The 15,601-nt window shown below is 39.0% G+C and overlaps 1 protein-coding gene across 1 annotated transcript; it reads right to left on the reverse strand.

The window, feature by feature from the left end:
* Window positions 1-2,049: 2,049 nt before the first annotated feature.
* Window positions 2,050-6,695, reverse strand: LOC146633692 (uncharacterized). The gene is made up of 8 exons (XM_085352425.1): window positions 6,623-6,695; window positions 6,278-6,396; window positions 6,126-6,198; window positions 5,901-6,016; window positions 5,503-5,577; window positions 4,498-4,566; window positions 4,181-4,249; window positions 2,050-4,089 (listed from the first exon to the last, which is right to left on the reverse strand). Exons 1-8 carry the CDS (start codon window positions 6,693-6,695, stop codon window positions 2,050-2,052), a joined length of 2,634 nt encoding a protein of 877 aa, XP_085208551.1.
* Window positions 6,696-15,601: the final 8,906 nt, after the last annotated feature.

A 15,601-nucleotide genomic window follows, 5' to 3' on the forward strand; every position in this document is an offset into this window, starting at 1 on the left:
ATTTTCAGGCACAACCTTGTTTCAACGTATAGACAAAGATCTGTGTTTACACTCTGGCATGCTGTTACATTAATGTAGCTTCACACAACCACAGATGCACAGCAGGCATTCAGTGTGGACTTTGTTTCAGAAATGACTGAAGAATAAGAAATTGATGGGACCAAGAAACAATATAAGACATTTATATAAAAAGTATTTCTGTAATATTGTGTGAATTGATGCGTTCACTGCAGCACCACGCTGATTTCATATTTGTGCACTTGTAGCATTCAGTGTTGAGTTTTTTCTCCCACACTGCCATGTGTGTCTTTTAAACGATGTTTGATTTAATTTAAAATGTCAGATTGTTTTTTCTTTTTAGTTTTAGGTCAACTTACGGCATAAGTCTATATACGAGCTTCTTTTCTGTTGTTTGCTTCACCGATGGTTCATGACCCGGTAAACATGTTTAACATGGTATTAAACAAGTGTTCCACCCCAGCCTAGGCAACCGGCGTGCAACACAGAAAAAAAAAAAAAAAATAAGGAAAAAAAAAACTACTACGGTTCTCCACCAAAATCCCAAAACGAAAGTATTGACAGCTATTTACTTCAACGGAAGGCGGTCCCTCGGACCCTCCAGCGAAGGCGGACGAAGGCTGGAGCGGTCCCTCGGACCCCTCCAGCGAAGGCGGACGAAGGCTGGAGCGGTCCCTCGGACCCTCCAGCGAAGACAGACGAAGGCCGGACGGGCCCCTCGGACCCTCCAGCGTATCCCGGACGAGCCGCCATTTTGTTACACCCCGGCCTAGGCAACCGGCGTGCAACACAGAAAAAATAAAAATAGGGGGAAAAAAAACAAAACAAAAAAACTACTACGGTTCTCCACCAAAATCCCAAAACGAAAGCATCAACAGCTATTTACTTCAAAGCAAAATAGGACATTTATTTACATCAAAACACCAAACTATTTACAACCGGGGGAGGGAAGATCACGACCATGACAAACTGAAACACAGGGCTTAAATACATAGAAGGAGCAATCAGGGAATGGACAACAGGAGGGAAACACAGCTGGGGCAAATCAGAACTGACGAGACAAGGAAGCGTAAATTGAACACACTGAGATAAGACAGACTTTCAAAGTAAAGCAGGAAACACATAACAGTCACGCCTAAAACAAAACACTGACAACACCGAATCGTAACACAAGGGTCCTACTTAGATATTTAATTCTGGCCTATGATAAGGTAATAAAGCCACATATGAACAGTGGTCATGTTTATTTTTCAAAAATCTCTAAACATCATTTACTGTATTTACACATCCTTTTTTCTTTTTTTTTTAAGGAACGACACTAAAATTTGAATTGACTCTGAATAGCAGCACAAATCCAGAGTGAAGAAGGAGGCCAAACAGATTTTTCAGGCATATTTAAAGTAATAAGACTAATTATAATCATTTTTATGTAGCAGGATACAAACATTCTTGAGCAAATCAATCTGTATTATATTCAATAGACTTGCACACATTGCAACATTAAACAGAATAAGTCTCATCAGCCATTACACAATAATATGAGGTAATATGAAGCTTTATGATCTGTTATCTCAGTAATAGCAATCTGTATCAGGATGCAGTAAACCACATTGATCCACTCACCCCGGATTTTTAGCGTTAATTCACAAAATGTTTATGTGTCACAATAATTTGCATTTCATATTGAATAGAGGTAAACTGACATGTATGATAAATACGTAGTGAATACAAAGTTGGGAAAGGCAAGCTTTTGGCTGTTTACCAATCACTCCATAATTTCCTCCATATACAGATAATACACATACAGTACTGAGTGATATAATCCTACATTACACTGACTACATTATGTCCACACTGTCACACCAAAAGAAAACGTAAGCCACAGATCTCGCACACATATGAACAAAATGACTCCAAACTCCTTTGAAAAAACTTCATCATCGTTCATTTTTCCAAGATTTTCACTGTAGTAAAAACAGCCATGTGCCATGATATACAAGACAGAGAAAGCACCTTAGCTGTGCTGGAACTTTAATATCTTTCATATGAGTTTGGTAAAGGCACCAGCCAACCATCCACATACATGCATTTACACCTAACATCCCTCAAAAAGAAGGCTTTGGGCTGAGTTGTCCTTTCCACTTCCACAAAGATAGTCCTTGATGCACTGTCAGGAATCATCCTGCTGTCCTCTGCATCACGTTTGATATAAAACAGCTGGACCACAATGACTGAAATAGCCGAGCACACACAGTTGGATGTGCAAACACAGTTCTCTTTAAACCTGACGATGAACTGTATTTCTCCATAGCAGCCATTCTTGAGTTTTATGACACAGTCTGTTCTGTCTGCCTCTTCATGGTTTATAGAGTAAACAGTATTTCTGTTGATGAAGCTGTCAAAGGCTTCCACTGATCTGAATGAAACAGGTCGATTTAAGAGCTCTTCTATTGCTAGTTTTATGGATCCTGTGATAGCCAGATGCCGTGAATTTCCAAGCAGATCGTAACAATCAGTGGTTTCATTTACTGGTGAAATGCTGGCTAACGGAGAATTTCCGTTAGAAACAAGGGAGCGAAGGTGACTCGGCAGAAGCTGCCAATAGAGAAACTTGTCTTGAATTTTTTGAGGATTGTAGTTTATGTTGCTAAGCAGTGCCCTTAAATTTGCACTGTTCCTCTCAAAACTGAATGCTGATGTTGCCCAGAGAGGCCCCCAGTTACGCACACAGTCAGCTAAGTGGATCAACTGATGGCAGTTGAATGAAACATTTTCTTCACCATAGAGTTCTTCCATGTTTCTAACAAAGAGTACCAAGTTCTCATGGGCCAGCTGAAGGTCATTTTGGGAGACTGATTCTTGTAGCAGAATGTGAATGCTGATCGACAAACAAAAAAAATGTTGGAGAAATGAAGGCTGAAGGATGCCTGGTAGGACACTAACAGCATAAAATAAAAGGAAAGCTCGCCACTCAGATGCTTTCCAAGTGTCCCGACCCTTCAGTGACTGTAGAGATCTGCTCATTTCTGATGGAGGCTTTAACATTCGGAGATAAGAGTCCATCTGTGAAATCTGTTGACCTACATACCAGTCTTTCATGGAGTTCTCTGAGTTCAGCCACAATCCAATAAGTTGCTTAGTCACACCAACTAAAACTGAGTGCATATATTCTGGTACAAATCCAAACACAATGTCAAACAAAGGAAGTCTGGAAAGTAAGGACATTCCTTTTACTCCACACTCTGAGGTGTTTTCATGGGAGCTTTCAGCCTCTCTTGCATTTTCAACAAACATATTCTTTGATCTTGATTCTTGTTTAGTTTCATCATATCGGTATGACCTCACAGATCCAGAGCCCTTTGGTACCACTGTGCCAGGGTGTAAACACCAGTCACAACCATATTCTCCATTGAATTGTTTGCAATTCCGGAGAAGTGGCCTCGCCACAGCGTCAGAGGAGCAAACCAAGCAGAAGACTTTTGATGAATGAAGAGTGCCTCTGCTGTCTCTCCACTGAAATGGATTTTGGGCTAAATCACAACATTCATCCACAAATGGTTTCAGAAATGTGTTCATATGAGGTTTTCCTTGGCCAAACCAAAATCCAGCAACTATCATATTTTCCTGTCTTTGTGTGTAAGGAAGTTCATTAATAACAAACTGAAGGGGCCAAATTGAGTATCTGGTTGTGCTAAAATTTGGTACTTCATCAAAATTCCATGTCAGTGTGAGATCATCTGCAGCTAGTTTACCCTCTCTGAGGAGATTCTGGTACATCATCCCATCCATCACATCTTTGATGTTATCATGCTCATCTTTAACTGTTTTAGGTAACAACTCAGTGCTGTGGTTCTCAAGGATACCTTTCAGAAGGTCTTTCAGGGATGAGTACAGAAAGAAGTTTCCATTTTGAATGCTGCTTGCTTTATTGAACACAGAGGCACAGTGAGAACAACAAGAATCAGGATTGTTTCCCATGAAGTTTTTACACTCTTGACAGTAAAACATTGTAAATGTGGTTGGACTTTGTCCTTGTGTCACTGTTGCCCAGGAGCGAATTGGTTCGTTACTCTGAAAAGACAAACAAACATGTGTTTTATATACACAAATAATATCGGCATAACAAAATGACTTGAGGAGAAACATCAATATTCCTTCTTACTGTGTCACTGCCTCTGTCAACTGCTGAAGCAGACTCCAACTGAAATGGAAAAATGTTGTGGTCCTGCATCTAAAACAAGGCCAAAACATCAGCCAGGCCTACCTATACTCTTAATATTTCATATTCACTTGATGAAGGTGCATTTCAGATATGTATATTAAACAAATTTAAAGCAGTTTGCATTTGTTAGCTTCATTATTTATTGCTCCTCTTAATGCAGCATTATGGAGACAAAATGTTTGTCTGCAGATAAAATCATTGTAAATCACTGGATCTTCAACCAGTTTAAAAATATTTTTTCTGACTTCATTTCTTACCGTGTCTCTGCCATCTGTTGTGTCAGACGCTGAAGCAGATTCCAAATGTTGAGGAAAAATGTTTGGCTCCTACGTGAAAACAAATACCAAATAATTATCCAGACAAGGCACAGGCCTTCATGTTGTTTACTCACAGTTTGTGAAAAACAGTTGAGCTGTGTTGGAGAATTCTGCAGAGGACTTAGGTAAACAGCTAACCTGGTTCACTTTGCTCATATTGACACCTGTTTTACTCTAAAGATATGAGTCCTTGAATCAATCAAAATGTATTTTTATTAGTGCTGTCAGCATTAATCTCTTTAAAATGACGTTAACGCCATAATGTCATTTTAACTTAATGGCGTAAGCGGTTAGCTTGTTATTGTTTAGCGGCGTCCAGCTCCACGCATGGGGAGATCCACGGTAACCAGCTAACGTAGATTTGCTGCGTTAATGCGGCTATGGCGTCAATGTCATTTTAAGTCTGACATCATGTCAAGTTCAGGGTTCATTTTAAGATTATAATCATGACCTATAGGGCCCTGCACGGTGTAGCTCCAACTTACATCAGTGATCTTCTTCTGCCTTATCGCCCCAGCAGGTCCCTGAGGTCTTGTGACCAGGGACCAGGGCTTGCTGGTTTTCCAGCATACAAGGTTAAAAACAAACAGTGACAGAGCGCTTGTATCAATGGCTCCCAGACTCTGGAACTCGCTCCCTTTGAGTTCGAGATCTGTGGACTCAGTCATTTCATTTAAAAAGCAGTTAAAAATGTATCTGTTTAAACTTGCTTTTGGTTGCTTTTGTTTGTTTGAGGTTGTATGTCCATTTCTGCTTGTGTGAAGCACTTTGTGATTTTATCTTGAAAGGTACTATTTAAATAAAATTTTACTTACTTACTTTACTTAAGGAGATTAACGCTGACAACATTAATTTTTCTATAATAACATGATGACATTAATAACAAAAATGATCAAAGATTAATCACTCAATAATGAACCATGTTCAGACACAATGAGATCATACCATTTCTGGACTGTCCTCTTGCTCTGCGCTTGTTTCCATCATGTCAGCAGAATCATCATTTGTTCTATTCAAGTCCTGCAGTGGTGAGGGATAAATTTAAGATGTATTTCGTATAATAAAAGAAGTGTGATCAGTTTTGTTATATTGATACCTGCCAGTGTGAAATGCATTACATGCACAGTAAATGCTACATTAAATACATTATCTTGTACTCGAGTATTGTGAGGTTATTTTTCTGAATGTCACAGCGCTCACACACAACCTCCAATCTGATGCATTGCATTGACTATTAATCTACTGATCTTAACCGCCATTTGTTTTATTAAAAAAAACAGTATATTTAAACTTTTATGGCTTTATGTTCCAGGATTTTTTTGTAACATTTAATAAAACATTACCTGTAAGTATTCTCTGAGCCTCCTTTTAAACTTTACTCTTGGTCCAATTTTTGGAATCAAAGTATTGATTCTGCCTGACTCGAGACTTAGGAAAGCTTCTTTGTCAATACCTTCCTCTGCAACAAAACGAAGTATTCAAATTGAAATTAGACAAACAAATATCAATATGAAATTACAGTACAGCAGTAATTTATGAAGGACCAAAACCAAACTATAATAAAATACCTTCAAATCTGTGAATCAGCTCACTGAGATGCCATTCAGTTAATTTTTCCTGGACAAAATGACATGTCTCCATCTACAGAATCAAAACAAACACATCACACATTAATGAAACAATAGACCTGCTGATATAGAATAAAAAATAGATGCCTTACCTGTAAGTAATCTTTCAGTCTCTTTCTAAACTTTACTCTTGGTCCAATTTTAGGAAACAGTAAATTAATTCGGATTGAATCTCCAAGGTTTAGAAACGTCTCCTTGTCAATGCCTTCATCTGAAATAATGCCAACAACAAAATAAAATATTCAAAAGTCAGATGAAGCTAACACTGCAAAACATTAATATTCATCAACTTTGAATATGAAAGACTTTTGTTTTCTATTACAAGTCATAAATCACAGGAATATCCAGACTGACTTCTAAATCAGTAAATTACGATGCTGTTCTAGTGCCATTACAGATACAACAATTCCCATTAAATAATAATAATAAACTCATACCTTTAAATCTCTGCATGAACTCACTGAATCCCCATTCAGTTAGTTTGTCCTGGACAAATCCAGATGTCTCCATGGAATTTGCTGTGGGGACAATCAGCAATAACTGATTTATTCATATTTAAAGTATTATTCACTAAATAAGATCATTTACTTTCCTGTGGGGTTCTGAAGTGTCAGAGGTTTAAGTTTCTATGTATCTCAATAACCTTTTTCATGTGACAAGAGGAGGTAAATGTTTTTGTCTCTTAGCTGGATTGAACTGTTGCAACTTTTGCGACTTCATGTCACTCTGTAGAGTTCATCTAAATATCTAAAGTTTCCAGTTTAGTGAAATGTGTTTACACTGATACAAAGGTTTAAGTTTTATTTTTCATTTGATTTCATTTGATTTGGAATAATATGATTTTTACAGAGCCAAAGTTTTTTAAGGGGCAAAAAATGTGAAATTAGCAGGAAACTGTTGTAGCAAACATATTGACATTTTCACAAAAACATATTCTAAAAGATCTCATTAGATCTTATTAATTTCAGCGTTGATAGTTTACATACACATAATGTGCTACAGGCACTGTTTAAAAAATGTTTTAGTCTCCAGATGTCATTTATATAAAATGTATTTGTGATATCTTGTTTAATCTCTCCACTCACCTTTGCTGTCATCAACACGTTGACAAAAGCATGCATTTTTGTCATTGGCACTAAAACTATAGAGACTAAAGACCTGATACTTTACCATCAGCATACTTTTTTCTTCATACAAGGAAGCAAAAGCAACTGAACTACTCTAACCTTCATTTCTTACTTAATAGTCAACAGGAATAAAAACAAACAATAGGAAGGACACTGTCAAGACTGACAGGCAGGCAGGAGTAGTGTTGGCCGTATGACACTGATGCTCCCACACAAGCTTCAAACTCAAAGTTACATTTTCCTTGAACCACTATTTCAAAGGTTGCTTCATTGTGGAAAATCACATGTCCCATGTACATGATCACACCCCACCCTAGTTACTGAAACATGCCCTACCATCCCAACACATCCTGCTCCACCAAGGACACCTTCATCTACCTGCTACATTACATAAGTTTACAGAATCAACTGACCAATCAATCCATCGTTACAAAATTGTATTTATATCATTCACACAATGAATGATATAAATACTTTGATACAATCAGCAAATGGAAATTGAGATTTCATGTGCTGTCTCCTATTTCATTACTAGATGTCACTGAACAAAGCTTTGAATGAATGAACCAATTTTCAACAGGACTGATCAAGTGGTTCAATAGAGGTTCATGGTTTTATTTGCACATCAGGAGTTGGACCCAAACGCAGCATTTGGAAGATGGAGTGGTAAACTAAAAAGTGACCTTATTAACTTGAACTACGTGCAAAATAATTCAGATAAAAACAAAACAAACAAAAAACAAACAAACAAGGAGATCTGAATCTTCGAGGAAAACAGACTACACAAGACTAAGGAGCTTGGAAAGAAAAGCGTCTGGACTTCGCTTGAAGACGTTTCACCTCTCATCCGAGAAGCTTCTTCAGGTCTAAGGTTAAATAGTGGAGAGTCCCAGAGACTCCCAGATTTAAGCCCTATGGGAGAGTTCAAATAGTGAACAGAGGCAGTGGCTTACAACACCAACTGTCTGCCATCTATAATCCAGTTTTGAGATCCCTTCCCAGACACCTCAACACCCACACACATCATAGGGCCTTCTGACCTCACATGATAGGGTGGGGCTAGGTTTCACAATGGCTGTGTCCCAATTCAGGGTCTGCATGCTTGAAGTACGCGCACTACGTACGGTGCGTACTATAAGTACGAGAAGTGCGGAAGTGAGAGGTTTGTGAAATGGGACGGTATACGCTTCGTCGCGCTGTTCAGGTTGCCTAGCAACCATGATACTAACAGCGAGATACAGCATTGTTTGACAGAAATGAAGGAGAAAAATGTTTTGTTGGTCATTCATTTTTGTCATGACATCACTTTGATTAGTTGAGTATCTGAGGCTGAGACCACGGGACTGTAAAACATGATTGTTGGGCTTCATTTCTGTACTGAACAGTCATTTAAGATTAGTTAGTAAATAACAATTAGTTAATGTTGTTCATGAGACTAAAGTCATCTCACTGTGGTAATGTAAATATAATATATAGATATATATATATCTATATAATGTATATTGTATATAATGTATATTGTAATAACATGATATTATGTTGTTCAAATGTGAAAAGTATATTGTGAGAACAATAAAGTTTTCACATTACATGTGATATAGCTCTATTTTTCTTTTGCCTGGGTGGGAGCTCTACGCTTTCGAAATGTTTCGCTTTGAAACCAGACTGAAATGTTTCTGAGATATCGTTAATTTCCAGTAGAGCCTGGAACTGAAGGAAGACAGGATTTTGGACAGGAAGGAGAGTTTAGAGATTGGTTTAAAATTTGAGAACACTGTTGCATTGAGATGTTTGTTTTGTTTTTTTTTTGTTTTTTTTTTGAGAAATGGGTTCACTATGGTATGGTTAAGATCGGCTGGGATGGTTTTAATAATGGTTAAAACTGTAGGTCCAATAGTGTCAAAGACACTATTATCTTTGACATTATTAAAAGAGAGAGGGGATAATAGTGTCACAGGACATTCACAGACACATTTACACCTAACACCCTTCTAGAAAAAGGCTTTGAGTTAATTTGCCCTTTCCACTTCCACAAAAACAGTCTATAAAGCACTGTCATCTTGTTGTTATTAATACATTGTTTGTAATATATAGCACCTTTTCACCAAAGCAATCGTCAGATAAGATATTCATTTTTGACAATCTAAGACTTTTTTCAGTATTATGAATATGTTCTCATAAATTATAAAGTCTAAGGAGCTTAGAAAGAAAAGCATCTGGACTTCTTTAAGTTGCTTGAAGACATTTCACCTCTCATCCGAGAAGCTTCTTCAGAGTCCCAGATTTAAGAGCAATGGGAGTGTCCCCCATGGGTGTAAAGGGAATCAAAACTGGATTATAGATGGCAGACAGTTGTAGACCGTGTCGTAAGCCACCGCCTCTGTTTACCCTCTGCTTTACCCTCTGTTTACCCTCTTTGAACAGAGGCGGTGGCTTACGACACCAATTGTCTGCCATCTATGATCCAGTTTCTAGATCCCGTGCCTATGCACATCCTGGCTCTTCTGACCTCAGGAGATCACATGATAGGGTGGGGCTTGGTTTCACAATGAGTTCACCCGAAACTTTGGCTGATTGTGACCAACACCTGTTTTCACACCTTGGCTCATGTGATTAGGTAGAGGATCAATAGGGGGTCCATGTCCATTTTAGGGGATACTCCAATAGGGCTTGAATCTGGGACTCTCCACCATTTGACCCAGGAATGAGAGGTGAAACATCTTCAAGTCCAGACGTTTTTCTTTCCAAGGTCCTTAGACTACGATGACCTGGATGGCTGAGAACCCCCACAGACATAAACTATATTCGCTCCTCCAGGAGAAAGCTAAGTACCCCAAAGAGAGAGTGGCTCTTTCTGCTGCCACACAGAGGTCTCTGGACAGGAAAAAGAAGTAAGAAATTAAAGGGAAACACATGTTTTTATGGCAATGCTTTTTAGATCGAGTGATTAGTGGTGTATGTGGTACTGGAGTTGGTGAGTCTCCAGCATAGACTAGGAAGATGCAGCAGAAGCCAAAATGCCCCACTACCAACAAATACGATATTACTTCATTATTACTTTTAATTGATTCTAAATTTCACTTGATGTTATTTCTAAATGATTGTCCTCAAAAGTTATTTACATACATTCATTACTCCTTTCCTAGAGTCTTGAAGCCAAGCCAAAGACAACATGTTTGTGCCTCAGGACAGCTTAACCGTCAGGAGCAAGTCTGTACCGGTACAGATTGTAAAACATCTATTATAACACACCCATTGCCTGGTTTTGAACCTCCAATCCTCCCTCCTCAACCACCGGACGAAGCCCCCAAATGTTAAGGTTCAAAATTGAGGAAGGAGAGTACAAACCACCCATGGTCCAGAAGGTCTTGGTCAAACAATGATTTTAATGAATACACACGTGTGGGAAGAACACTCTGTACGCCGACAGCAAGTGATCTCCAACTTAATCAAAGCATGAACAGATATTTTATAGCATCAGGGTTTGATTTATTGACGCCCCTTCATGCGTCACAGATACATTTTATACATAGATCAGATCAACACCACAATGGCTTTTCACCCAGAAGATCATCTTCTATTTTCATGGCTGGTACTTTCCGTTCTTGTCTTAAAGTAAATTGTTCCTCTTTCTTGCCGAGACAACAAGGACGGTTCCTCTTTTACCGAGACACTTTTGCAGTTACAACCAGACATAACTAATCTCTCCTCTAAATAAATTTAACTCATGTGTGTGTGTGTCACGACCTCACATGCTCTTTCTCAATTCACCTGTTGCACTTCTGACCTTTTACCAGACCAGAGGCTCACTGAGACTATATGTATGTCTTCTACTAAATAAATGTTTTAACCAAGAACCTCTACTTAAAAGCTTAATATAAAATGATCTGATATATAAGTGTTTTGTAAGCATGTATTGCAATTCCTTCTATGGCTCCAAGTCACTTGCACAATAGATTGTCCGAACATCGCGCCGAACAAAGCTTCCGACCCCCAATTAATTGACCGAGCTCCAACTCTTTAATAAGCACAGATATGCATTGTGTATGAAATAGTCATAACTGCACCTGAAATACAAGGTCAACATAATAACTGTATGCATAACATCTTAAGGCCTTCTTAAAGCTATCTGTTACATTGTTAAAGCCTCGTCTTAGCCTGCTGCTCAAAATAACTTCCACTTCTGCAAAACTCTCCAAGCCTGTTTCCTGTCCTATTACTTTTAGCCTTTCTGAAAGACACACACTGTTCAACCCCTGAATGCAATATAAACTCCAGATTATATTATTAATGCAATGGTAATGATGACAATTATTTAACAATAGCAGTAAAATAATTTCCCTGCTCCACATCACATATTAATAAAAGTAGCAGTCTTCAGACACAACCTGCTTTCGACGTATAAATAAAGATCTTTGTTTACACACTGGCATGCTGTTACATTAATTGTAAGGGGCAAGTTTGTACTTGTCCAGTAATTATTGTACCAGTATAGTACCAGTAAACATTGTAGTCATTCTTTCTTAGCTCAGTGTCCGCAAAACTTTAAACATTTTTTGTTTTTTATAGATAATTAATTACAGTTCTAACATTATTTCAGTCACATATTCATAAATGCAGCAGTCTTCAGACGCACCCTGCCTTTAATGTATTTAAAGTCATGCCCTAACTGGAGTTTTTACTCTTTTAATGCAAACCTTTCACCACTAAGACTTTAGTCAATGCTGCTAACCACACGATGGTCCTTGAATTAGCTTTGAAAATTCACATGAATGAACTGTTGCTCACCGAGTAGAGCCGTATTGTGAGAGGGTCACCATGGCTATTAGCCAGGCCAGCTTCTGGGAGAAGGGTTCTGGCCCCTGTTTTTTTGTTTACAGTGTGATGATGTGAGGGGAGCCGCGGTGGAGCAATGGACTCCAGGATGAGATGGGGATAGGAGGGTTCTCCTCTTCTGCCTGGGACGAGGCTGGTCTGGACCCTGCTCTGAAGGAGGAATTTCGGTCCTGCTTGTGAACACCTAACAAACATTTATCCTTTGTTGTGGGACAGTTACATTGTGGGACAGGGTGGGAGTTTAGCGAGCATAGAACATTGTGTTTTATATGTTTTTTTGAAATTGGGATTATTTATTTCTGGGGATTTTAGTACCATGACAACATTTTATTGCTTGTTTTTAGAATTGTTTTTCATTCTTCCTCCCTGGTTTGGAAATAAGCTTGTTTCTGATGAGACTTACATCATCTATGTGCCCTGGGTTTCTGACTCGCGCACTCTCCCCTTGTATCTAAAGAACCAGCCTGTATAGTAAGACATTCGCACCAGCGTGTCTACATATTCACGAACAAAAACATCACAGTGCTGTTGGTTTGACTGTTGCCACTCGCCAAAATAATTTGTGTCAACAGCTGATTGTCAATGAAGGAAAAAATAAGTAGCTATAGTTAAATGTAAGTCAAAAGAAGCTAAATTGAAAACACTTAAAAACAGTTGTGTGCCTAATTACTCTGGCTTTGTTATCTGTCATGTTTTAGTGATGCATATATTTAATATCAACTGCTTATAGCTGTAAGTTCAGTTTTATACAGACAGTCAGACAATTTAGTTGTGGTCAAAATACAATATTTAAGTGTGTATGATTTATTCATTGCATTTTTTTTTCTTCAAGGGCTTTAACTACCAGATGCATGCTTAATCATCAAGGTAAGTAAATCCCAAATGTACTGTTTGGGAAAACCTGCAGTCTGTTGAGACTGAAGAAGTCACTTGGATGAGTGACAAAACATTTGTCTCACTGAAAACACTACGCGCAGATGAACACAATCAGCCTTTTGGGCTATAGTTACCAATTTGTACATTGTTCCTTCTTTATCTATGCTGAGTTTTCAGTTCTCTGAGTCATATCAAAGTGTTTTAGTACTTGGTTTTAATGACTTATGAAAAGGAAAAAAGATACAATCTCTGACATCTTCAGTATTCTGATTATTTTTTCATAAACTATAAACTACATTCACTCCTACAGGAGAAAGCTAAGTGCCCCAAAGAGAGAGTGGCCCTTTCTGCTGCCACACATCGGTCTCTGGACAGGAAAAAGAAGTAAGACAAGAAATAGAAACACATGTTTTGCATTAATGCTGTTGAGATCCAGTGATCAGTGGTGTATTTGGACTTCTTTAGGGTTGGTGAATCTCCAGCACAGACTAAAAAGATGCAGCAGAAGCCAAAATGCCCCACTACCAACAGGTGTGAAACACGGCTGTGGGATGTTATTACTTTTTGGTTCATTTTGTGTTTCCCTTTATGCAATTTCCAGATTATATTCTCCAGAGGTTATTTACATACAGTGGGGCAAAAAAGTATTTAGTCAGCCACCGATTGTGCAAGTTCCCCCACCTAAAATGATGACAGAGGTCAGTAATTTGCACCAGAGGTACACTTCAACTGTGAGAGACAGAATGTGAAAAAAAAATCCATGAATTCACATGGTAGGATTTGTAAAGAATTTATTCGTAAATCAGGGTGGAAAATAAGTATTTGGTCAATAACAAAAATACAACTCAATACTTTGTAACATAACCTTTGTTGGCAATAACAGAGGTCAAACGTTTACTATAGGTCTTTACCAGGTTTGCACACACAGTAGCTGGTATTTTGGCCCATTCCTCCATGCAGATCTTCTCGAGAGCAGTGATGTTTTGGGGCTGTCGCCGAGCAACACGGACTTTCAACTCCCGCCACAGATTTTCTATGGGGTTGAGGTCTGGAGACTGGCTAGGCCACTCCAGGACTTTCAAATGCTTCTTACGGAGCCACTCCTTTGTTGCCCGGGCGGTGTGTTTTGGATCATTGTCATGTTGGAAGACCCAGCCTCGTCTCATCTTCAAAGTTCTCACTGATGGAAGGAGGTTTTGGCTCAAAATCTCACGATACATGGCCCCATTCATTCTGTCCTTAACGCGGATCAGTCGTCCTGTCCCCTTGGCAGAAAAACAGCCCCATAGCATGATGTTTCCACCCCCATGCTTCACAGTAGGTATGGTGTTCTTGGGATGCAACTCAGTATTCTTCTTCCTCCAAACACGACGAGTTGAGTTTATACCAAAAAGTTCTACTTTGGTTTCATCTGACCACATGACATTCTCCCAATCCTCTGCTGTATCATCCATGTGCTCTCTGGCAAACTTCAGACGGGCCTGGACATGCACTGGCTTCAGCAGCGGAACACGTCTGGCACTGCGGGATTTGATTCCCTGCCGTTGTAGTGTGTTACTGATGTTGACCTTTGTTACTTTGGTCCCAGCTCTCTGCAGGTCATTCACCAGGTCCCCCCGTGTGGTTCTGGGATCTTTGCTCACCATTCTCATGATCATTTTGACCCCGCGGGATGAGATCTTGCGTGGAGCCCCAGATCGAGGGAGATTATCAGTGGTCTTGTATGTCTTCCATTTTCTGATGATTGCTCCCACTGTTGATTTTTTCACACCAAGCTGCTTGCCTATTGTAGATTCACTCTTCCCAGTCTGGTGCAGGTCTACAATACTTTTCCTGGTGTCCTTCGAAAGCTCTTTGGTCTTGGCCATGGCGGAGTTTGGAGTCTGACTGTTTGAGGCTGTGGACAGGTGTCTTTTATACAGATGATGAGTTCAAACAGGTGCCATTCATACAGGTAACGAGTGGGGGACAGAAAAGCTTCTTACAGAAGACGTTACAGGTCTGTGAGAGCCAGAGATTTTCCTTGTTTGAGGTGACCAAATACTTATTTTCCACCCTGATTTACGAATAAATCCTTTACAAATCCTACCATGTGAATTCATGGATTTTTTCTTCACATTCTGTCTCTCACAGTTGAAGTGTACCTCTGGTGCAAATTACTGACCTCTGTCATCATTTTAAGTGGGGGAACTTGCACAATCGGTGGCTGACTAAATACTTTTTTGCCCCACTGTACATTCAGCATTCCTTTCCTAGAGTCTTGAAACCAAGCCAAGGACAAACGGTTTGTGCCCCCAGGACAGTTTAACTGTCAGGAGCAAGTCTGTACTGGTCCAGATTGTAAAACAACTTTATAACACGACCATTTCCTGAAGTCATTTTCTAGATAATCCTTCTAAGCTCATTGCCCACCAAGGTTTAAACTGTTTTTTCTATAATTAATTATAATTCTAACATCATTTGTCACATATTCACATAAAATGTCACATAAAAGTAACAATTTTCAGGCACAACCTTGTTTCAACGTATAGACAAAGATCTGTGTTTACACTCTGGCATGCTGTTACATTAATGTAG

This window comes from Diplotaxodon limnothrissa, linkage group LG4, assembly GCF_057381915.1.
Source record: "Diplotaxodon limnothrissa isolate DT_005_m linkage group LG4, D_limnothrissa_male_GT1.1, whole genome shotgun sequence".
Lineage (NCBI taxonomy): Eukaryota > Metazoa > Chordata > Actinopteri > Cichliformes > Cichlidae > Diplotaxodon > Diplotaxodon limnothrissa.